The 24,060-nt window shown below is 46.5% G+C and overlaps 2 protein-coding genes across 6 annotated transcripts in view; both read right to left on the bottom strand.

Annotated features, from left to right (window-relative positions):
• LOC138633510 (ankyrin repeat and BTB/POZ domain-containing protein 2-like) overlaps positions 1–2,783 on the bottom strand; it is a 13,891-nt gene extending 11,108 nt beyond the window's left edge. For all 3 annotated transcript variants that reach the window (XM_069719767.1, XM_069719766.1, XM_069719765.1), the window contains exon 1: positions 1,493–2,783. In XM_069719767.1, the coding sequence (XP_069575868.1) occupies positions 1,493–2,366 (874 nt within the window). In that variant the 5' untranslated portion in view covers positions 2,367–2,783. The remainder of the gene's footprint in view (positions 1–1,492) is intronic.
• A 2,050-nt stretch (positions 2,784–4,833) lies between these two features.
• Positions 4,834–23,604, bottom strand: LOC138633512 (USP6 N-terminal-like protein). Of its 3 annotated transcripts, XM_069719778.1 has the most exons (15): positions 23,447–23,604; positions 23,063–23,357; positions 20,530–20,603; positions 15,913–15,998; positions 15,767–15,806; positions 15,614–15,694; positions 14,941–15,048; positions 14,245–14,354; positions 13,070–13,118; positions 12,522–12,642; positions 12,305–12,399; positions 12,153–12,218; positions 11,177–11,276; positions 6,530–6,682; positions 4,834–6,429 (listed from the first exon to the last, which is right to left on the bottom strand). In XM_069719778.1, exons 1-15 carry the CDS (start codon positions 23,582–23,584, stop codon positions 5,744–5,746), a joined length of 2,202 nt encoding a protein of 733 aa, XP_069575879.1. In that variant the 5' UTR covers positions 23,585–23,604; the 3' UTR covers positions 4,834–5,743. The 3 variants fall into 3 exon arrangements, with proteins under 3 accessions (XP_069575879.1, XP_069575881.1, XP_069575880.1); XM_069719780.1 differs by lacking the exon at positions 23,063–23,357 and having other exon boundaries at positions 23,447–23,538; XM_069719779.1 differs by lacking the exons at positions 20,530–20,603; positions 23,063–23,357.
• Positions 23,605–24,060: the final 456 nt, after the last annotated feature.

Consider the following 24,060-nt stretch of genomic DNA (forward strand, 5'->3'; position numbering starts at 1 on the left):
TGTGTGACGCTGCAGATGGGTGACAGACTGTTTGTTCACCCGACAGACGGACGGCAGCCGTGAACTTCAGGCCGTGAAGAGCCTCTTTGTGTGGACCATGTGGGTCAGAGGCTAACAACACTCACTCATTTACTCCACCGGCGTCTTCCTGTTCGTTCTCATGGGAGGGTGGAGGGGCGGGGGGGCTGTATCCCAGCATGCAGCAGGCAGAGAAATATGGTGCCTCATTGAGTGGAGTTGAGTTTTCCATGTTGGTGCATTAATCAGAGCTGTGAGAGTTCAGATTCATCAAAAATCAGCTTCTACGTTTTGTTTATTCCCGCTGCGGGTTCCCGTGTCCTGGATGTTTGACCGACACCGTACCAGAAGACTATTCAACCAAAATCTGGAGGAGCCAAGTCGTGACTTGTGTCTCTAAGTTTAAATTCGGGAGTCTGGATTTGGAAGGCCGGCAGGAATACTTGCAACTAAAGCTGCAGCCAGCAGACCACAAAATAACCACAACATGCCGTCTGAAGACGCACTTCTGCTGTCATACCGTCAAAATAAAATCTTATATCTCTTCAGACCTTCAGGCAGCACTGCTTTTAATAAAACAGCCATGATTCTGTAATGGAAATCACTGCATGGGCTCAGGAACACTTTACTGTCAGCAGGCGTGTTGAGATGTAGAAACTTGAAGCGCTGAATTAGATAAATAAACGAATGAGAACACACAGACTTCTATCAGAAAGGATCTGCTGAGTCTGTTGTTTCCCAAACCGCCGGTTTCCTGTCTGAGAGGTTTTGCTCTTCACGGTGTCGGTGAACTTCTGAGACTTCCGGAACTTATCATTATTATCTCCAGTCTAATTTGTCGCCATCATTAACTCGTCTGCTGTGTGGTACCGACCCGGTTTAACAGAGGACCGAGTAGGAAAGTCAGAGGGACAATAAGAAGCAGCCGAACGGCCTCGTGTAAACACGCGTTTTCATAGGATGCGATGAACCGTGATTGTTTTCATTCGTGAACATGTGACATTTGTTCACCGAGGTGGAAAGAAACAACCTACGTGATTTAAAACAAACTTTATGATAAAGTAAAGTCAATTAAATATAAAAGCCAACATGTGCGCAAATGTCATGCCATTTTGTGCTTCTTGAGACTTCTTCCCCATAAATGTTATTTAATCTGTTCATATGTTTGATGATTTATTTAAAACGGTCGCAAAATAAAGTAAAATTCCTTCATAATTTCGCAGAAGTCAGATGAAGACTTCAAATCTCTTCCTCAGTGTGACCAACAGTTCAAAGTATAAAAATATTCCATTTAAAAGAGGTGTGGGCAAATATTTACTGTATAGAAGCTGGAAACAGAATGATTGGTGGTTTTTCTGGATAAATTCATCAGCTTATGTTCCACTTTAATGTTTTCATGTCTTTCTTGCCTTTAATTGTTTAAAAGAAAAAAAAAAAGAAGGTAAAAAATATGTCTTTGGGTGTCTGAACTCACCGTTTGCATTCTTGCCACATACGAGATGCTCGTAGAGCTGCAGCAGCCCCCACAGCTCCGCGTCGTTGTTCACGGTTCCCTCCAGCAGCTCCGCGGTCACCGGGCAGCAGATGACCGGCCCCGGCTCCTCTTCCTCGGCCAGCCTCGCCGCCTGCAGAGCCCGTCCGGCCACCTCCTCTGCCAAACTCTCCACGCAGGCTGTCAGGCAGACTGCAGCGTACTCGTGCACGCGCACCGACACGCGTGTCTCCACCATCCACCTGAAGAAGCGGCCCACGGAGAGCGCGAGCCCGCAGCGCGCCGACTTGCCCCGCTGATGCGCGGTGTTCCCGGAGCTCATGCAGTGCAAGGACGCCGCCTTCACCGCGGAGGAGACGCACCTCTCGGCGAGGCTCCAGCTCAGCACGAGCCTCACGGCGCTCTGCACCTCCAGGCGCGTGCACCGCCGGTGCAGCTCGCTCAGCCGCTGCGCCTCCCGGGAGATCCGCACCAGAGCCCGCCGGAGCAGCACGGACAGCCGGTGGACCGCCTCCCCGGTGAACGACGCGTCCGAGCCGGACACTTTACCCAGGACGTCCCGCAGCTCTCGCTCGGTCCACGGGTACTCCTCCAGCTCGGGCAGGCAGGGGCACCGGGCCAGGATGTCCGCTGCGTCCTCCGGCAGCGTGCTCACCGTGTCCCAGCTGCCGTTCCGGCTGTAAAGGGAGCCGGCGTGCTGCCACCGCGCTGCCCGCGGAGGAGTGCTCGTGTGCGGCTGAGATGTCCCCGACCCGCCGGAGGAGGACAGGCTGAGGGACGAGTAGGGGTCCTCGGCCACATAGCCCGAGTCCAGGCTCAGGTCCTCCAGAGTTTTCACCAACAAGCTGCTGGACATGATGTCTGAGTGTTTTATTGATCTGATCACTTCATGCAGCGTGAAGAGTAAAAACTTTCCATGAAATCATGAAGTTTCGGTGTAAAGCTGAAAGTTTAAACCTCCAGCTGCTGCAGACTGACCTGCGGAGACACAACTGACCACATATTGAACAGGAGTGACGTGTTTTTACGCACAGGGAACCAATCAGACCCTGATAACCGGCTGCTCGACAGCGCCGCCCTGTGGCCACAACACGACCTAATTAAACCTGCAGGTGTGATTCAACCTGCTGAAAAAACACTTCTGGTTATGATTTTCACAATAAAACCAAACTGCGCTGCATTTAATTGTTTTTCATTGAAGTTTTCAAAACGGAGATAAACAAACAATAAAGTGGCCTGGAGTTCACCAATATATATATATATATATATATATATATATATATATATATTTTATATATAGATTCCATTTTATATGATTAATTTGAGTGTATTTACTAATGGTCGATTCTCCATTTTGAGCTCAATTTACTGTTGAGTGTTAATTAAGTTCAAACCTGAAGGCAGCTGTCCGAGGAAATCTTTTACTTAGAAAGCGGACAAGAAAGGAAAAAAAACTTGGTTTAAAACCAATTTTACTGTATATTTAACTTGTTAAACCTGGAACTGTTAAAGATTTGTGAAATATGTTGGACAAAGTCCGTAAATTAGATTTCACTGTAACTGCACTCAGGCTAGTCCGAGCTAGCTGTTGTTTTTCTTAAAAGAGATTCAAGTTTATTTTACACACTCTGATAACATAAATTAGCGAATTACTAACCAAATAAATGTAAAATCAACAATAACAGGAGTTCCTGTTTGCTGTGTAAAATTGAATATATCAATGAAGTACTGAAGAAAACGTAGACGTGATGATCTTCAGGAAAGTTTTGGGTTTAAAGCAGCGCTTCGATTTCTAGATGCGTTTTCGGGAAATAATTCACACTGAATATAAAAACGTGTGTCGCTTCATGTCTGACACTGAAACTAACTTCCTGTACAACACCTCTGGAATAAAAGCCCCGTAACCCCCCACCCCCACCCCAACCCACCCCCCCAACTTTACTCTAAAAGACAGCAAAGACGCAGAAAATCAAAGAAGTAAAAGTTGTATTGTTCCTCCTCAACAATGAACTACAACCGCATCTCATTTAAAGACGCTGAACACCATCAGATTTGTTCAACTGCACCTACTTTAAAACACAATTATCTGCAGTTTCAGCCTTAAAATACGCTCCAACATCATAAGGCATGTTCGCGTCAGTCAAAATAATGACATTAAATTGCTAAACTTGTGAAATCTGATTAGATTTAGAGTTGAAAACCTTCCTAGAACATTTCTACTCGTCTACATCTAGAGACACGCTGGAACCTAAACCGACCACCAGATGTCAGCGTTTCTTGATTTCCAAGCACACAGCTGAGGAGATGCTTCTCGACCTACTGCTTCTACAACACTGTACAACTTCAAACACAACGTCCAGATATTCTCCGACATCCAGCTCACGCTTCCAAAGGTACAACGAAGGAAACGGTGTCAGAAGGACGAGCGGAGAAGAGCAGACGCCTTTTCTACGAGGACTCAAACAATAAATAATAAAAAAAAAAAAAAAAATACACGTCTTTAAAATGAGCCGAACAGGTTTCAAAGTGTACAATCATAACGATGAGCCAGCTCACCGGGTCAGAGGTCACGGTCAGTCCGACACCTGAAAGATGGAGTCCGGTCAGGTTCAACAGCGTCGGAACAACAACGGAAGAACTGAAGCCGATCCAAATAAGGCATCGAGACGTTCGTACAAAAAAATAAAACTAACTCTGCTAGCAAACACTTTATAAAGGCGGACCGAGCGGACGTCGGACGAAACAGTACAAAACTACAAAAAGGGGCGTGTTGCTGTAAAGGGTGACGGCTCGGAGACGTTCCACTTTATTTTAGCCAATTTAGCGTGTATGCTCCAGAGTTAAAGTCAGCGGGATTCTGGGAAATTCTCAAAAGGCCAAAAAAACAAGCTTTGGGCGCTGAAATGTGTTTGAAAGAAACGCAGCGATCGCGGTGATTTATCTGCACACGTCCGGCTCGTTAGCTCGTATTAAAGTAATCTGATTACCAACAATGTTCATTTTTATTTCTTTCTGCCAAAACCAATATTTCTTATTCCGATAAAATTGAAAGCATTTAAGTGTCGAGTATTTTTAGGCCTCCGAGCATGTTCTCGTGAAAGCGATATATCAAGAACGCCTTCAGATAATTTGGTCAAATTTGGCAAAACCATCCACTTGATACAAACGATGAAGTGAATAGATTTTGGGGGGGAAAGGTCAAAGGTCAAGACCAAGTAATCCCAATTCAACACATTCACTTGAACAAGATGTCTCAGGAACGCCTGGCTGGAATTTCTTTAAATATGGGAGAATCGTTCACTCGGCCTCCAGGATGAACTGGTTAGAGTTTGGTGGTCAAAGGTCAAAGTCACCTGACCTCATATTCTCCTCATCTGTCCATCCCATTGTTGGGAACGCAATATTTTAAGAACGAGTTGAGGGAGTTTGTTCAAATTTAGCAAAAACATTCACTTAGTACCAACAATGACCAGGTAAGATTTTGGTGTTTAAAGGTCAAAGGTCAAAGCCACGGTCACCTGACATTGACCCATGCCTGTTAATGCAATTTTGTAGGAACGCTGCAACGAACTGTTTAGACTTTGGAGGTCAAAGGTCACCTGTAGATCGATATCTACACGTGTTTGAACAGAACATCGAGTGTTGAGCGGAGGCGGTAATTCTAGTTTTTTCCACGTAGCTTGATGGATTTATGAGGAACAACATGGCGTCGTGTTTACCGTGTTCACGAGAAGACTCCGTGTGAACGGCGCCCTCTTGAGGACGTTATGATCTCAGACCTCGAAATGTTCGTTAAGCTCAGAGTTCACGTATTGTGACGTGTTTGCTGACATTTCATTGGATGCCAAAATATCAAAATTTTAACCATATGAAGTTTTTCTTCTTTAGTACGTTTGAGGAAAACGTTGACGTTCTACTTGTTAGCTAATCAGGACTTCGATGCAGCGACGTGCGGACGTCCGATCCAACGACCGAGATCCTCCGTCGTCATTTTCAAATATGTTCATCGTAATTTTATCGACTGCAGGTGAAGATTTAGGTCCCACGGTGACATCAGCTGATTCCTGCTTCTTACCGTCACTACAAAAACACTCCGTAACAAGATTACCTCTTTAAAACCGACCAATCAGATCACAGGTGATAATACTGGTCCTGAATCTGGAAACATTAAAGCAGTTATTGCTCCACATCAACATTAAACCTTTTTACATCATCAGTAAGTCGGTGATGTGTTCATGACACGTCTGGCGTCTCTATGTCCTCCGACACTGCGCTCCAGTATTGGTCCTGGTCCAGGTCCTGGCCCTGGTCCTGGTCCACGTCCTGGTCCTGGTCCTGGTCCAGGTCCTGGTCGGAGGGCAGGGCTAAGGCCTGCCCCAGCAGCTGGTTCACGTAGCTGTCCTCGACCCGCTCTGCAGCCGACCCGCTCTCGGACTGAGACAGACCCACAGCCGGAGAGGTTGCCATGGCGACGGGCGCCATGAAAGTCCTTGGGACCCGGGAGGAGAACCGGTCGCCGCTGAGGGCCGGTGACAGGTCGTCTGCCGAGGCTGAGGGAGGTCCTGCTGGGTCGGGTTTCATTTCACCCCCCTCCTGGTCCACCGGGTCCATCGGGACCGCTGCCCGGCTCCCCGGCGGCCAGTATGGCGGGGGCCCCGTCAGCGGGGAGCTGTCGGGGGTGGGCGGGGCCTGACTGTGGATGATGACGGGGTCTGGCGAAGGCAGCGGGGCCTCGTCCACAGCGTCCAAGTCTCTGGGGTCCTTGGAGGGGCTCTGGTCGGGGGAGATGGAGTCCGGCTGCTGGGAGATGATGCGGAGGCTCAGTCCGGCTCTGGCTGCGGACGGTTTCCCTCCGGACGGACCGAGCAGCACCGGCAGCTCCTGACCCAGCGGCTGACGGGGCAGTTCGTCAGGCTTCCCTGAAAACAGGCCAGAAACAAAAACAGGTTCCAGCAGTTCTTTATCCTTCAGTGCTGAAACCATGCTGGACCGGACCGGACCGGCTCAGTGTTAAAGTACCTGGAGGAGGAAGGTCCAGCTTCATCTTCCTCAGCTCCGACATCGACGCATGCAGCTGCTCAACGATGATGTCATCGCTGTGGAAGAACGTCTGAGAGATCCGCTCCTGAAGGAACTCTCTCAGATCCTCCAGACACATCTTCAGGAGGCGCTCTGCACACACACACACACACACACACACACACACACACACAAAGTTAAACCCACAGAAACAACGTTGAATCAAGTTGCTGTTCGTGATTCGGTTTCAAGTATCGAATCTAAACGATTTGTGTTCAGATTACTTTTAAACACCTGAAAACTTTTTTAGGTGAAAAAAAGCAACAGTTAAAATGTAAGATGGCGCCGCGCTAGCGGCAGCCTGCTACAACAGTGTGTTGTTATTAGTATTTTTTAAGCCTTTCTCCTCTTCAGAGTTGTTGTTTTTTTCTTTCTCTCGTGTGTTAAGTTAACGGTCAGACAATGGACCGTAATTTTTCCACGTTTCTGGTTGGGGCCATTGTTATTGTTTACTCGCGTGATCAGCTGATCGCGCTGAGTAGCCCTCTACTGCTGCTGCCCGGAGCGAGGCCTGAGATCCCCGTTGAACTTCGGAGAAGACGTCGAGGTTGCAGAGCTGGAGCTAAGATGAAGGTGAAGAGGAGGAAATACAAACCATCGGTACCGGAGATCTTAACGGGGAACGTGAGGTCGTTGGCCAACAAGACGGACGAGCTCGGCGCTGGTAAAGACCCAGAGAGAGTACCGGGAGTGCAGCATCATGTGTTTCACCGAGACATGGCTGCACTCACATCTCCCGGACCACAGCGCGGCCGTACCCGGCTTCAGGACCTGTTCGGGGGGACGGAGACGTTGTTCGGAGCGGCAAGAAGAAAGGTGGAGGGATTGCAGTCTATGTGAACGAGAGGTGGTGTAATCCCGACCACGTGTGTGTGAAGGAACGTTTCTGTAGCCCGGACATTGAACTTCTAGCCGTGGGGATGCGCCCTTATTATTTACCGAGGGAGTTCACGTCCACCATTGTTATCATTGTTTACATTCCTCCATCAGCTGACGTAGAGGCAGCAGTGGACACCATCTACTCCACTGTGTCTAAACTTCAGACTAAGCATCCCGGTGCATTTTTGTTAGTTACTGGAGACTTTAACCAGTCTGGATAAAGTACTGCCAACTTTTCACCAGTATGTGAACTGCCCCACAAGGAACAATAAAACTCTGGACCTCCTGTATGCTAATGCCATGGATGCATACAGTACTACTGCCCCCCCCCCCCCTTGGTAGATCAGACCACAACCTGGTCCTGCTGACTCCCAGGTATGTTCCTCTGGTGCAGAGGCAGCCTGTAACCACCAGGACTGTGAGGAGGTGGACACAGGAGGCTAAAGACGCCCTGCAGGACTGCTTTGAGTCCACGGACTGGGATGTGCTGTGTGGACCACATGGGGAGGACATCAACAGCAGGACGGACTGTATCACAGAATACATTAAATTCTGTGAACACACCACCGTACCATCCCGGACTGGACACTGCTTCCCCAACAATAAGCCATGGATCACCAGTGACCTGAAAGTTCTTCTTAATCAGAAGAAAGCAGCCTTCAGGTCTGGGGACAGGGAGGAGCTCAGGAGAGTGCAGCGCCACCTGAAGGAGAAGATGAGGGAGTGCAAGGACTCCTACAGGAGGAAGCTGGAGGCCAAACTCCAGCAGAACAACGTGAGGGAGGTGTGGACCGGTATGAAGGAGATTACTGGGTTCAAGGGGAGAGAGAGACAACCAGGGGGAACCTGGAGAGGAACAACCAGGGGGAACCTGGAGAGGAACAACCAGGGGGAACCTGGAGAGGAACAACCAGAGGGGAACCTGGAGAGGAACAACCAGGGGGACCTGGAGAGGAACAACCAGGGGGAACCTGGAGAGGAACAACCAGGGGGAACCTGGAGAGGAACAACCAGGGGGAACCTGGAGAGGAACAACCAGGGGGAACCTGGAGAGGAACAACCAGGGGGAACCTGGAGAGGAACAATGAGCTAAACTGTTTCTTCAACAGGTTTAGTTCACCGCCCTCATCTGTCTCCTCCACACCTCACACCTCCAAAACACCTCTGCTGCCTCCCCCTCCCCCCTCTGCGCCCCCTGGTGAACTGCATAGAGCCCTCAATCTCACAGGGCTCTTCCTCCATCGACACCTCGACCCCCCCCCCCACACACACACACACACACACACACCCCTCACCCCCCTCTCTGTGACGACTGGCCAGGTTAGGAGACAGCTGGAGAGACTCCACCAGCGCAAGGCTGCAAGACCTGACGGCATCAGCCCCGTGGTCCTGAAGACCTGCGCCGTCCAGCTGGCTGAGGTCCTACAACACCTCTTCAACCTGAGCCTGAAGCAGGAGGAGGTCCCGGTGCTGTGGAAGACGTCCTGCCTGGTTCCTGTCCCCAAGAAGACGACTCCATCTGGCCTCAACGACTACCGACCGGTTGCCTTCACATCTCATGTGATGAAGGTGCTGGAGAGGCTGGTCTTGGCCCACCTCAGGCCGCTGGTGAAATCTTCTCTGGACCCTCTGCAATTTGCGTACCAGCCTCATGTCGACTCTTTTTCTTGAGGAAACTTCGATCCTTCAATGTGTGCAGCAAGATGTTGGAGATGTTCTACCATCTGTTGTGGCCAGTGAACTGTACTTCGCTGTGGTCTGCTGGGGGGGGGGGAGGGGGAGGGCATTGGAGCCAGAGACACCAACAGACTTAACAAACTGGTTAAGAAGGCCGGCTCCATCATCGGCTACAAACTGGACAGTCTGGAAAAGGTGGTGGAGAGGAGGACGCTGAACAAACTATTATCCATGTTGGATAATCCTGACCACCCTCTCCACCTGCTGCAGGGACAGCGGAGGACGTTCTCCAAAAGACTCCTCCGGCTGCTGTCACAAGGACAGATACAGGAGATCATTCCTGATACAGGAGATCATTCCAGATATAGGAGATCATTCCTGATACAGGAGATCATTCCTGATACAGGAGATCATTCCAGATATAGGAGATCATTCCTGATACAGGAGATCATTCCTGATACAGGAGATCATTCCAGATACAGGAGATCATTCCTGATACAGGAGATCATTCCTGATACAGGAGATCATTCCAGATACAGAAGATCATTCCAGATACGGGAGATCATTCTAGATACAGGAGATCATTCCAGATACAGGAGATCATTCCTGATACAGGAGATCATTCCTGATACAGGAGATCATTCCAGATACAGGAGATCATTCCAGATACGGGAGATCATTCCTGATACAGGAGATCATTCCTGATACAGGAGATCATTCCTGATACAGAAGATCATTCCAGATACGGGAGATCATTCTAGATACAGGAGATCATTCCAGATACAGGAGATCATTCCAGATACAGGAGATCATTCCAGATACAGGAGATAATTCCTGATACAGGAGATCATTCCTGATACAGGAGATCATTCCTGATACAGGAGATCATTCCAGATACAGGAGATCATTCCTGATACAGGAGATCATTCCAGTTTTTGCTGCTATTTTACTGCTATTTTATTGCTTTTCTATTCTATTATTATCTATTGCTTCTGTAGCGAAAAAAAAAATTCCCCTCGGGGATTAATAAAGTAACTACCTAACCTAACCTACCTAACAGTTTGCAAAGATCGACCAAAACTATTCCTGATTTGTGTTTTGAACATCCCATTTTTCTGCACTTGTAGCGCCCCCTGGTGGTAGATTTTAATGAAACTGTCAGCGTTTTGGTGACTTACAGTGAGGGGCGTAGCCTTTTAAAGAAATGTATTGGGGCTCATTTCCGGTTATTGTGCCAAGTTTCCTGTTTCTGGCTCATTTCAGCTCATGGCAGTTTGATCAGAAGACAAGTTATAATTATAATCATCAAAACAAAAGGTGTTTGCTGCAGATTTGATTGACACGTCTGGAACCAGCTGCTTGTCTCACTTTGCTAACAGGTGTTCAGCTTTGTTTTTATCAAGTTAAAGAATTATTAAAAAGGTACAATCTGGATTATAACACAGACTTTCCCACATTTTCAGTCTGGCAGACGTTTTAGAAACCGAACAGCAGCTGGAAACCTTCAGAGTCTCTTTGATTTTTTTTTTTTGTGATTTTATACACTTTATTAATCCCCGAGGGGAAATGTCTTCACTACAGCAGGGGGGCTCTCAGGGGGGAGCTGCTGCAGCAGGCTGCCACTAGGCGGCGCCAGGTAACCTGACCTGAGGTGCATGTTTTTGGATGACGGGAGGAAGCCGGAGAACCCGGAGAGAACCCACGCAAGCACAGGGAGAACATGCAAACTCCACACAGAAAGGCCCAGGACCGGATTCGAACCCGGAACCTTTTTTGCTGTGAGGTGACAATGCTAACCACTGCACCACCGTGCCGCCCGTCAGCAGTGTGTGTCTGTGTTTGTCTGTATGTGTGTGTGTGTCTGTGTGTCTGTATGTGTCTGTGTCTGTGTGTGTATGTGTCTGTGTGTGTGTATGTGTCTGTGTCTGTGTGTGTGTGTGTGTGTGTGTGTGTGTGTGTGTGTGTGTGTGTGTGTGTGTGTGTGTGTGTGTGTGTGTGTGTGTGTGTTCTGATTGGTGGACATGTCCTTACTCTTGTGGACCTTCAGGACGGTGTAGGACATGGCGGTGAGCAGCCGCTCCCCCTCCAGGATGAAGATGTCCCACAGCCGGAGCGTCAGCGTGAACGGCGTCTGAGGACCACAAACACAGCGGCGCTCCGAGGAGTCAGGAGGTTCGTTGGGTCGGTACCAGACCTCAGAGGCCCGAGAGCCCGGCGAGCCGTGCTGACGGGAGCCGAACGTTGCCAGACCACCGCCACAGGATTGTGGGCGCTCGCGGAGAAGGCTAATAACAGTTTAGCTTGACAGCTCTTAATGCGCCACTCTGCTGTTTGTAAAAGCTGACGGCTCGTTTTTATTCAGAGTTTCAGTTTCTTTTCTCCCGGAGGTGAACTAATGCTAAAGCTCTATAAATTGTAAAATGTTTCTCCTCCTGGATTTTAATGAGGAAAGAAAAATATCTTCATAATTTGATATCAGTTCAGTCAGAGACGTATTAATGGAAAAATTATGCGTGTTTAAAAAATAAATAAACATCAAAAATGTTTATTTTGATGGCGTCATTTCTAAAACAATTTCGATTTTTAAGAGATTTTTTTTGACAGTAAAATTATCGTGATAATATTGAATTTTAACGTGTTTTTATTTCTATTTTTTTACATTTTCTTGAAATTTTAACACGGTATGTTTTGTACAGTGTACTGAGACCACGTGACGATCTACACTGTAAATAAATCAGAATTTGACACGTCTGCACTTTTATACCAGTTTAAACAATCGCTGCAGTTTATCCCTCAATCAGATGATTTAGTCTTCAGTCAATAATTCATCATGAACACAGTTACTCTCAATACTTCATTATATCAAATGAATGTCTTTCCGAGTCGCCTTCAGATAACCTGATAATTAAGTGAGACGAGTCCAAACCAGCCGCTCTCTTATTCTGTCTGTTTTCTATTTGAAATGTGACGTAATTAAAATGAGAATCCAATGAAACGATCTGCTCACCCGGTCGATGAAACACTGCAGGAACCACTTGGTGCTGTAAATCCCTGCAGACATCTGCTCTCTGTCCTGCACACACCAACGGAGACTCAGTGAACGTCTGCAGGAATTTAAACTGCCCGCACATCACGTGAAACATCTGGCTGTGATCTCACCAGATGTTTCTTCAGCTTAGGGATGAGTTTGGAGATGATCTGATCGTGATGCGTCTGGAACCGCTGCAGTTTGGGAAACCCGGGAACAAAAAAGCCTAAAAAAGAGGAGCAGGGAGGTTTTAACGTCTGTCCCACCAGACGGAAATCCCTGCAGTGTTCCTCTCCTCCTCTTGGTGGCGCTCTGCCTGTAAAACCAGCAGGAAGCAGTGAACCTCACCGTGCATGCCGTGCTTGCGGTCGGTCAGCAGCTGCGACAGCGCCCAGAAGGCGTCCTCCTCGTTCATGTACATGAGCAGCAGGGCGGCGATCTGACTCATCCCCTGGCAGTAGCTCACCTCCTGCAGGAAGACAAACAGTGGCAGGTAACCACGGTAACCCACAGGTACCTCACCCAAATAAAATGCACAAAGTGTGACGTGAGGATCGATCAGAGTTCAGACTGTTCCTGATGCACATGACTGCAATCAAAGAAGCCCCGCCCCCAAACATATCTGTGTTTGAGTCACAGACAGTATATAAAAGAGTTCGTAGCTTCAGGTCTGTAAAATGGTTCTGATCCAGAAGTGTCTTCAGCTGCAATACCAGCGAGTGCCACTAGAGGTCGGCTCCACTTTTCAAACACAGAGTGCTGAATCAGCTGCTTTTAAGTGTCCAAATACTGAACAAATACCACGTAAAAAACATTCGACACTGAAAGTCTGAAGATTTTTATCGGTTAAATCAATTTATGTTGGAATTTTAATGTTTTATGAAAAAACTACTTACTGTGTTGTAGACTGAATATGCAGAGAGGACATGGAACAAAGACTGCTGCCTGAGGGGGCGGAGGTGGGGGAGGGCGGAGGTGGGGGAGAGGGGGGTTATTATTAAACATTTAAGCATTTTATATTTTTTACAGTGGACTTTAGACACAAAACAGAATTCAATGAAGACAAACAAACGGACACAGAACATACAGAGAACATACAGAACACAGAGAACATAGAGAACATACAGAACCCAGAGAACATAGAGAACATACAGAACATAGAGAACAGAGAACATAGAGAACATACAGAACCTAGAGAACATACAGAACCTAGAGAACATAGAGAACACAGAGAACATACAGAACCTATAGAACATACAGAACCTAGAGAACATAGAGAACGTACAGAACCTAGAGAACACAGAGAACATACAGAACATAGAGAACATACAGAACACAGAGAACATAGAGAACATACAGGGAACATACAGAACATAGACAACATAGAGAACATACAGAACCTAGAGAACATACAGAACCTAGAGAACATACAGAACACAGAGAACCTAGAGAAGATAGAGAACATACACAGAACAAAGAGAACATAGAGAACATACAGAACACAGAGAACATAGAGAACATACAGAACATACAGGGAACATAGAGAACATATAGGGAACATACAGAACCTAGAGAACATACAGAACATAGAGAACATACAGAACACAGAGAACATAGAGAACATACACAGAACAAAGAGAACATAGAGAACATACAGAGAACATAGAGAACATAGAACCGTTTCTGTTCTCCGTCTACAAAAGGTTTGTTTGTTTTAAACTGTGAGAACAGTTTTCTGTCCTCCTGCTGAAGGTTGCAGCGTTTTTCCAGCGCTGCTCTCCATTAAGCTGTCAGTGACATCACTCTGTTCCGGATCGGGTTCCACAGACCCGGCAGAACCGAGGCGGCACCGCCTCTCAATCTCGGTTCACCCAGAGGTCACACACTGGTTTCACTCTTTTATTGTGAAAAACCTGGCAGCCAGATCACCTGGAGAAACCAGCTGCTCGGACAGAAGGATGTGGACGACTCCACCTTACGATCGTTAAAACATCCACATATCGGTTCTCCGAGGATCCTCCTCCGAAAGCTCCGAGGTTGCAGCGGTTCAACATGTTCTCCAGATACTCACTTCACTCCGAAGCGGTCCATGAACATGATGTGGTTCCTGAAGGTCCGGTTGATGTCCAGGTCGATCTGCTTGATCTCAGAGGAGCACAGTCGGGCCTGCTCCTTCATTTTCTGACAGGAAACAGAGTGGAGGAGTCAGGAGGTGCAGGTCAGAGAAACAAACACACCTCAGTACAGAGTGGAGGAGTCAGGAGGTGCAGGTCACAGAAACAAACACACCTCAGTACAGAGTGGAGGAGTCAGGAGGTGCAGGTCACAGAAACAAACACACCTCAGTACAGAGTGGAGGAGTCAGGAGGTGCAGGTCACAGAAACAAACACACCTCAGTACAGAGTGGAGGAGTCAGGAGGTGCAGGTCACAGAAACAAACACACCTCAGTACAGAGTGGAGGAGTCAGGAGGTGCAGGTCACAGAAACAAACACACCTCAGTACAGAGTGGAGGAGTCAGGAGGTGCAGGTCACAGAAACAAACACACCTCAGTACAGAGTGGGGTAATTCAATAGTAAATTGAAATAATTTATACATTTTAAGTACATTAATCCAATTGAATTGAATCAAATTAAACTAAATATAATAATAATAATTTAAAATAATTAGTAAAAATAAATTCCATTCCCTTAATTTAAATTAAATAAATTAAATAAAATACATCTTCTAATCTGACTCCGACTAAATAACAATAATAATAATGACCTCATATTTGCCTTCGTTCTCCCTCTTTGTCTTCTCCACATCCAGCATCAGAGACCAAGCTCTTCCTCTGAGCTGCAGGGGGATTCCTTTATACACCCTCCTCACCATCTGACACACACACACACACACACACACACACACACACACACACACACACACACACACACACACACACACACACACACACACACACACACACACACACACACACACACACACACACACACACACACACACAGACACAGAGAGACTGTGAACGTGAGTCACCAACTGTTCTTCTACGACGCATTCAAAGAGACGGTTTCACTGTAGAAAAGTATTCAGAGAGACACGGAAGTATGTGTGTGTGTGTGTGTGTGTGTGTGTGTGTGTGTGTGTGTGTGTGTGTGTGTGTGTGTGTGTGTGTGTGTGTGTGTGTGTGTGTGTGTGTGTGTCACAGCACCGTTTCTGAGGTGTTAAATGGGTTTAAAACTTCACATTCTGGCGGCTCCAACGAGGTCCGATAGAAAACACCCAGAACTTTAACGTTAACTAAGATGTGTCGACCTAAGAACCTGCTGGTTGGTTGCTGGTTCAATTCCCATCAACCAGCAGAGAAACCCTCATCTTACATTTTCATCAGGAATCCAGCAGTGAAGTATTAAAAATGAAATCTGTTTGGGCGGAGCCTCACCCGGTCGCTGTTCTTGTATTTGTCCCACTTCTTCGCCATCTTCAGCCACTTCTCAGCTCGCTCCACGTCCAGCTGCTTCCTCTGTGGAGGAATCATCAGCAGGTCAACACACAACAACCACCTCCGACGGTCGCTGCCGTTTCCCTCCTCTACCTTCTCTTCATGTGCGGTCGGGGTCGGCAACTCGTCCTCACTGCACAACAGAAAGAGACATAAAACACCAAAGATCAGGCCTGAGTGGACGACCGCCCAGCACCACCACCTGGTCGGATGTGAGGAGACACTTGGGACGGACTTACTGCATGAAGCCAAAGCGGTCAATGACTTTGTAGATGCTGTAGTCGGCATCCTCCCAGGGGTCGATCTCCACCCCGCCCTGCCTGCCCTGCAAACACAAACACACTCATATAATAATATAATATATATTTACTATTGGATCGGTGAATAAATAAAAGGTTTTATTGCCATGAGCAAGAACAAGAAGAGATGTGAGAATGTTTAAGGATTAGACCCTGTTGTGATGTCATCATGTTTAAAAGGACGAGGCAGAATACAGGAACCAAATAAAACAAACTAAACCTACTTTAACAGAAGAAACCTCCAACAGAAGGAAAAACTCTCTTTTAACATGAAGAAACCTCCAACAGAAGGAAAAAAACTCTTAACATGAAGAAACCTCCAACAGAAGGAAAAACTCTCTTTTAACAGAATAAACCTCCAACAGAAGGATAAAAACTCTTTTAACAGAAGAAACCTCCAACAGAAGGAAAAACTCTCTTTTAACATGAAGAAACCTCCAACAGAAGGAAAACCTCTCTTTTAACAGAAGAAACCTCCAACAGATGGAAAAACTCTCTTTTAACAGAAGAAACCTAAAAAGACGGAAAAACTCTCTTTTAACAGAAGAAACCTCCAACAGACGGAAAAACTTTCTCTTAACAGAAGAAAACTCCAACAGGAGGAAAAACTCTCTTTTAACATGAAGAAACCTCCAACAGAAGGAAAAACTCTCTTTTAACATGAAGAAACCTCCAACAGAAGGAAAAACTCTCTTTTAACATGAAGAAACCTCCAACAGAAGGAAAAAAAACTCTTAACATGAAGAAACCTCCAACAGAAGGAAAAACTCTCTTTTAACATGAAGAAACCTCCAACAGAAGGAAAAAAACTCTTTTAACAGAAGAAACCTCCAACAGAAGGAAAAAAAACTCTTAACATGAAGAAACCTCCAATAGAAGGAAAAACTCTCTTTTAACATGAAGAAACCTCCAACAGAAGGAAAACCTCTCTTTTAACAGAAGAAACCTCCAACAGACGGAAAAACTCTATTTTAACAGAAGAAACCTCCAACAGGAGGAAAAACTCTCTTTTAACATGAAGAAACCTCCAACAGGAGGAAAACCTCTCTTTTAACAGAAGAAACCTCCAACAGACGGAAAAACTCTCTTTTAACAGAAGAAACCTCCAACAGAAGGAAAAACTCTCTTTTAACAGAAGAAACCTAAAAAAGACGGAAAAACTCTCTTTTAACAGAAGAAACCTCCAACAGACGGAAAAACTCTATTTTAACAGAAGAAACTTCCAACAGAAGGAAAAACTCTCTTTTAACAGAAGAAACCTCCAACAGGAGGAAAAAAAACTCTCTTTTAACAGAAGAAACCTCCAACAGACGGAAAAACTCTATTTTAACCGAAGAAACTTCCAACAGAAGGAAAAACTCTCTTTTAACATGAAGAAACCTCCAACAGAAGGAAAAACTTTCTTTTAACAGAAGAAACCTCCAACAGACGGAAAAACTCTGTTTTAACAGAAGAAACCTCCAACAGGAGGAAAAAAAACTCTCTTTTAACAGAAGAAACCTCCAACAGAAGGAAAAACTCTCTTTTAACATGAAGAAACCTCCAACAGAAGGAAAAACTTTCTTTTAACAGAAGAAACCTCCAACAGGAGGAAAAAAAACTCTCTTTTAACAGAAGAAACCTCCAACAGAAGGAAAAAAAACTCTCTTTTAACAGAAGAAACCTCCAACAGAAGGAAAAACTCTCTTTTAACAGAAGAAACCTCCAACAGAAGGACAAACTCTCTGTTTACATGAAGTAAAACTCTGACTCAGAGGTGGAGAACATCTTCTGGGTTTGAGGTGAAAGCAGCAAGAGAAAAACTGTACACTGGAATCATATTTCTTAAAGTCAGTAGTGACAGTTTGCACTAAAAGCTTCAAACACAAATGTCTAAATACTGAAGAAACTCTGAGTGACAGTAAACAGTAAAACTGAGAACAAACAGAATCATCAAGTTTAGAAGTTATGTTTTTATCACGGAAAATCCATTTAAGCCAGAATGTGGTCGCGGTGTTGACCCAACAGAGCGGGAAGAAACTCGGAGGCTCCTCACTCCACTCTGAGGAACAGTCGGTCTGGAAGGCAGCCAATCAGCCTCCTGCTCTCAGGGAGGGCGGGTGGGGGAGGGGGGGGCTCCATGGAGCCCCAGAGGCACCACGATGATGTCATGAAAGTGAGAGCACTAAAAATACTTCCTCACAGCGGCAGAGTGTTACAGAGACATCGGAGCCAAGAGATTCATTTAAATCTGCTGCTTCACTACGAAAGGATTCAAACACAGACGACGGAAAATGATGACTCAGATATTATTTGTAAAACAGAAGAAACAGTCGGCTGGAAGATTTAAGACGACACAGCGTTTACTTCCTGTATGACAACATGTGTTGAATTATTCTTTGCTGATTTGTATTTTATAAAGTTTTCAGACTGATCTGCTGTTCTTCCCTCAGATGGAGTTATGTTCAGTAGTCATGAGACGTACCGTGACGGGAATGTTTACCGCACCGATCCTTCAGAGGTCAAAACAGGTTTCAACTTTAGTTTAAGTTACTGCACGGCTTCATTCAGCTTTTAGAGTTTTATAGAGAAAAAAAAGATAATATTTGTCAACGTGAGGCTAAATTTCAGCTTCTATACAGACGCTGCAAAGAACTGCAGATTTCGTGTTTTGAGTTCACTTTTAGAAAAAGAGAACAAGAAACGATGTCATCGTTGGTTTGTGAACGTTTGTCATCCATCAGTGATGTCATCAACCATCAGTGATGTCATCGTTGGTTTGTGAACGTTATGAATCCTCCAGTTCAGATTCTGTCCGTCACCATCTTTACTAGTTCGGAGCGGTTTGGAGCAGGAAGTGACCATATTTGGACGAGCTGGGGGAGGAGCCAGAGGTGGATCTAACTGATCTGATTGGAAACCTGACGATACTACGTCCCGCCCACCGATAGCTGTAACCTGACTGCACCACAGGCCTGTCAATCAAACAGACACGCCCCCAAAAACAGGTCTTCTTGAATCTTCTTTTCTAATGAATGAGGGATTATTTTCAGATGGACCTCCAGAAAACTAAGAAGAAGGAGTGACTTTAGCTAACAACACCGAGATCACTGATGGACACATTTTATTCACTTTGGATTTGATGAGAGAAGTTGAATGGGAGTCTATGGAGCCGGAGGCTTTTTGGAGCCGACCTCTAGTGGCACTCGCTGGTATTGCAGCTGAAGACACTTCTGGATCAGAACCATTTTACAGACCTGAAGCTACGAACTCTTAAAACCGTCTGTGGTCGCGCCAGAAGTTTAAATTTGATGAACTTTGACGTGAGTTGTCTGTTTTGAACTGGTGCTGCCTTCAAATACGTCATATTTAGAGTGTTTACGAGGTGTTTACCTTGGAATTTTTTTATTGAGTTCACGAGTTGTGACGTTTACTGACATTTTCAGTCCAGTCAAAAACTAATTTGGCCACATGTTCAATAAATATCTGAAATATTCACATGCAGCTACCGGGTTTGTATGAAAAACGCAAAGCACCAACCGACTGTTAGCTACATTAGCAGCTAACGTAAAGCAGCAGCGGGACCTTCAGAGTCGTAAATAGTGCCGAGCAACACTGTAACATGAATGCACCATCAGAGGGAGCCAGAGAGCAGCAGAACCTGTGTGTATCTGCAGCAGGCTTTTACCCAGAATCCTCCAGGGAACAAACAGCTGTGGTGTGTGCTTCTATAAAGAGGCGTGACGAGGCAGCGGGAGTTCAGCCCGTCCCCGGAGGTCAGTGTAACGTCGATCGCTGCGCGGTGTGTCACAGCTGTTGCCATGACGAGACGGAGCGAGACCCCTCCCTCCTCGCTGCTCCGCTCCACGCCGCTCAGCTAAATTTAACCTCCATCTCTGCATCAGCACATTCAGCCGTCTGGAAGCACACCAGCAGCAGGAGCTGGAGGAAGCACTCACTCATCAGGGCTTTTATTTTGAAAAGTTTTCTGGGGAAGCTTCTGGAGGTTGATCTTGAACGCAGCACCGTGCTATCTTTGGTTCTGTTGGGCTGAACTGGGTCCATTGGAGACTCGCTGGCTGCAGACTTCATCCAGTTTTAGTCTTTAACCCAGTTTTGTTCCTCGAAGGGTTTTCATGCCCGTTTCAATGTTTCCGTTTAATATCTGTGGTCATCATTCTTCAACCCTCGAAGCACCGCCACAAACAATATTACACAACGTCTTATTAATGCACTCTGGCAGCCGACTCACATCCGCCCACACACACACACACACACACACACACACACACACACACACACACACACACACACACACACACACACACACACACACACACACACACACACACACACTCACTCAGTGTTTCTGTTGCTGTTCTCAACCACACAATCAACTCATGTGAACTCCTCCTCCTCCTACACGCTAACAACACGCAACACGGGAGATAACGTGGACACACCGTCAACACATCACAGCATCTGGAAATCTGGAGCACAAATTTATAAAAGAAGGTCAAATAGAGAAAATGTAAAAAGCAAAAACGCGGTGGAGAACGGATCCTGACTGAATCTCACCGTAGCATATTTCAAGATGATATCGGCCCGTTCCTCTGCTATTAGAGTCTCGATGTCTTTCTTCATGTCAATATCTGGAAGAGAAGAGAGATTAGTGTGAGATGAACAACGAGTGCAGCCGGCTGATGGAGGTGGGCGACGTGGAGCCGGCAGGACGAACACTTCAGTTTGGAACGACTTCATCTCAGAGAATAAATGCTGTCATCAGCAAAATCACAGTCAAACAAACTGTTAGAAAGAACAGGTGAAGTCCTGATGGTCTGGAAGAAGGTTTGGTTTCATCCATCCGACACAGACGGAAAGCATGATGACCTCCAGGTGCGTACACCAGGGGGGAAGTTACCTGGAGGTCCATCTGAAAATAATCCCTCATTCATTACAAAAGAAGATTCAAGAAGACCTGTTTTTGGGGGCGTGTCTGTTTGATTGACAGGTCTGTGGTGCAGTCAGGTTACAGCTATCGGTGGGCGGGACGTAGTATCGTCAGGTTTCCGATCAGATCGGTCCGATCCACCGCTGGCTCCTCCCCCAGCTCGTCCAAATATGGTCACTTCCTGCTCCAAACCGCTCTGAACGAACAAAGATGGTGACGGACAGAATCTGAACTGGAGGATTCATAACGTTCACAAACCAACGATGACATCACTGATGGTTGACGACATCACTGATGGTTGATGACATCACTGATGGTTGAATCCGCCCATCAACTGTTTATAAAAGTGGACGTAGCTCCTCCCCAGTTTGTCCAAATATGGTCACTTTTTCCTCCAAACCAAGATAGCGTCTTGGTTTCCAGACTTCCAGAATTCCAGACTGGAGTCTTGTAAAAGTCCGTTCACACATCAGTAAGTATGTTTCTGCCTGTCTGGTTCAGTATTACATGACATACAATTTCAGAGCATTCATCCCCAAACAAAGCAGCGAGGGCTTTAATCCGCTTTAATCCACACTGAGGACAGAACGGTAATCTGGACGTGCTGAACCAGCCGCAGGAGGAATATCTCCACAACACCATCATGCACTGAAAGTCTGTTTTTTTTTTTTCCAAAACCAGGAACAAAGAAGGACGAAGGGCGGTGAGAGCCGGCGGAGCAGCGAGGATCCGGACGAGGACGAGTTGGTTCAACATGAAGTCCACAGAAAACATCTGACTCTCAATCTGAGAAAAAATAAGGAACTGCTGCGTCATCTGTTTACTGAAGATGAAACTCCAGACATTCAGTCTGTGGATAGAATCGGACCGGGCCTCCGCCCTTCGTACCGGGCCTCCGCCCTTCGTACCGGGCCTCCGCCCTTCGTACCGGGCCTCCGCCCTTCGTACCGGGCCTCCGCCCTTCGTACCGGCCGTGACGTCACCCGTCAGTTTGTGAAACTTCCAGTTCGGCATTTTGTCCATCGCCACCTCAGCTAGAAGTTATCATAACTGGAAAAGCTGCAGAGGAGCAAGAAGTGGATGCAGTGGAAACCTGACTGCACCGCAGGCCTGTCAATCAAACTAGCCCCGCCCCCAAACATATGTGTTGGAGATGGAGTCTATGGAGACAGCCCCTAGTGGTCATCAGTGGTACTACAGATAGAGTCTATGGAGACAGCCCCTAGTGGTCCTCAGCGGTACTACAGATGGAGTCTATGGAGACAGCCCCTAGTGGTCCTCAGCGGTACTACAGATGGAGTCTATGGAGACAGCCCCTAGTGGTCATCAGTGGTACTACAGATGGAGTCTATGGAGACAGCCCCTAGTGGTCCTCAGCGGTACTACAGATGGAGTCTATGGAGACAGCCCCTAGTGGTCCTCAGCGGTACTACACTTTGAGGCTTCACTTTTCAGACCCAGAGACTGAATGTTTTCATATATTCAATTACTCTGACTTGACTGGAAAGCATTTGTGGATAAAGTTGAACATTTGATTTGATTGTGTTTCCTTTGTCTCAACAATACCATACGTTTTTGTTTTTTTATTGTTTCCTGATGTTTTATAAACAACTGATTGATGAAATAATTGGAAGGTTAATTGATAATGAGCTGTAATTACAGCCCTAAAACTTCTACAGTTACAACATCATAAGTACACGAGAGTAAATGGATGTTTGCCCTGTTCCTTGGACTAAAAATATATTGTGATGTTACTTTCCGCCAAAATTTCCTTAATTTATTTGCGTATATGCATCTGAGCATCGCCATGAAAGGAGCTGACTCAGCAGGGCCTCAGTGTGTTTTAACTGATTGGTTCCAGTTCCTGTTAATTAAATTGCTGGAGATCAATAAACAGCCAGTGAGTCACTGTTGGTGGAGGCAGCTGTGATTGCATTTTATTGAACTTTGATTACTTAATGGAGAAATTCATGAGATTAATCATGAAAATGAACCTCACCTGGACAACATATTTAAATATCAGCTCATTGATGTTTCCGTGTTTTCTCTGCAGTCAGACTGTTTTAACTTAACCAATAATTACACACTATTTTAGGAATACTTGTATTAATAGCTGAGTATTTGATACTGCAGTATTACTTTCCCTTCAGATATAAATACCTGCTCCCTCCGTGCTGCTGGTTCCGGTACATTTAAACAGTGTTGGAGAACTTGTCATCCGAGCTGTGACCTCCCAGCAGGCCTGAGAGCCGCTGCCGCCTCCAGCGCCTTCATCCCGGTACCGAGCCGCCCGGCGGGGCCGACCCGGTCTGCTCACCGAGTGGACGCGTTCCACGGAGATCCGGACCGGATTTACTGGCGCAGAGCCGTTTTTCTGACGGTAAACAACCCCCCCGGTGGGATAAACCGCTCGCGATGCCGTGATTAGAGACGATGCTGCAGCCGCACGCGCGATCTTTTTTTTAAAAATTATTATTCTAATGAGAATAATAAACAAAAGCAGGAAACATGAGCATTAAAGGGGGTTATAAATGTAATAATTACCGTGTTTCTCCGGTGGATCTCTGCGCTATCCGTGCAGGAACACGGCTCCGGTTCCTCTGGGCATTCTCCGGGGAAAGTGCAGCTCCAGCAGAACCAACCACCGGGCTGACAACAATAGCCTGCCCGCCGCCAATCCATAGGTTACCATCAAACAGCACACACACCCCCCCCCCTCTCTCTCTCTCTCTCTCTCTCACACACACACACACACACACACACACACACACACACACACACACACACAGGGTGGCGGTACGGGACGCAGAGCTCCGGGTCCTGGCGCCGCAGCGTGGCACCGTCCGCCGTGTGTGAGCCGTGAGGACCCGGCCTTAAAGACACAGAACCGTCCGGGAGCTGCTGCTGCTGCTGCTCCGGTCCAGACACACCGACACACCGACAACAACACGGCGGCTGGTCGGCCGGTCTGACGGCGACATCTGCTGGACAAACAGAGCAGTGCAGACATGGAGGCAGAGATGCTGAACAAACAGAAATAACCAGTCACGCCTATTTAACAGCAGCACATTTAAATACTTCAGCTGAATATTCATGTATTTTTCAAATTATTAACGAGTTCTATCTCAAAATCTCTCACCAGCTCCCTGAAGCTAATG

The sequence above is a fragment of the Brachyistius frenatus genome, unplaced genomic scaffold (genome assembly GCF_029030835.1).
Source record: "Brachyistius frenatus isolate BFR_SWC_R1_liver_20210118 unplaced genomic scaffold, ASM2903083v1 Contig_224, whole genome shotgun sequence".
NCBI lineage: Eukaryota > Metazoa > Chordata > Actinopteri > Embiotocidae > Brachyistius > Brachyistius frenatus.

Bases quoted from the DNA above. Each gene is read 5' to 3' on its own strand.
- LOC138633512 (XM_069719778.1), bottom strand. From the start codon at position 23,584: ATGGATTGGCGGCGGGCAGGCTATTGTTGTCAGCCCGGTGGTTGGTTC. The intron at 15,049-15,613 runs GTGAGGCTCCGC...TGTGTGTGTCAG, and splicing joins AATACAAGAACAGCGACCGG to ATGGTGAGGAGGGTGTATAA. The intron at 13,119-14,244 runs GTGAGTATCTGG...CCGCCCCCTCAG, and splicing joins ATGGACCGCTTCGGAGTGAA to GCAGCAGTCTTTGTTCCATG.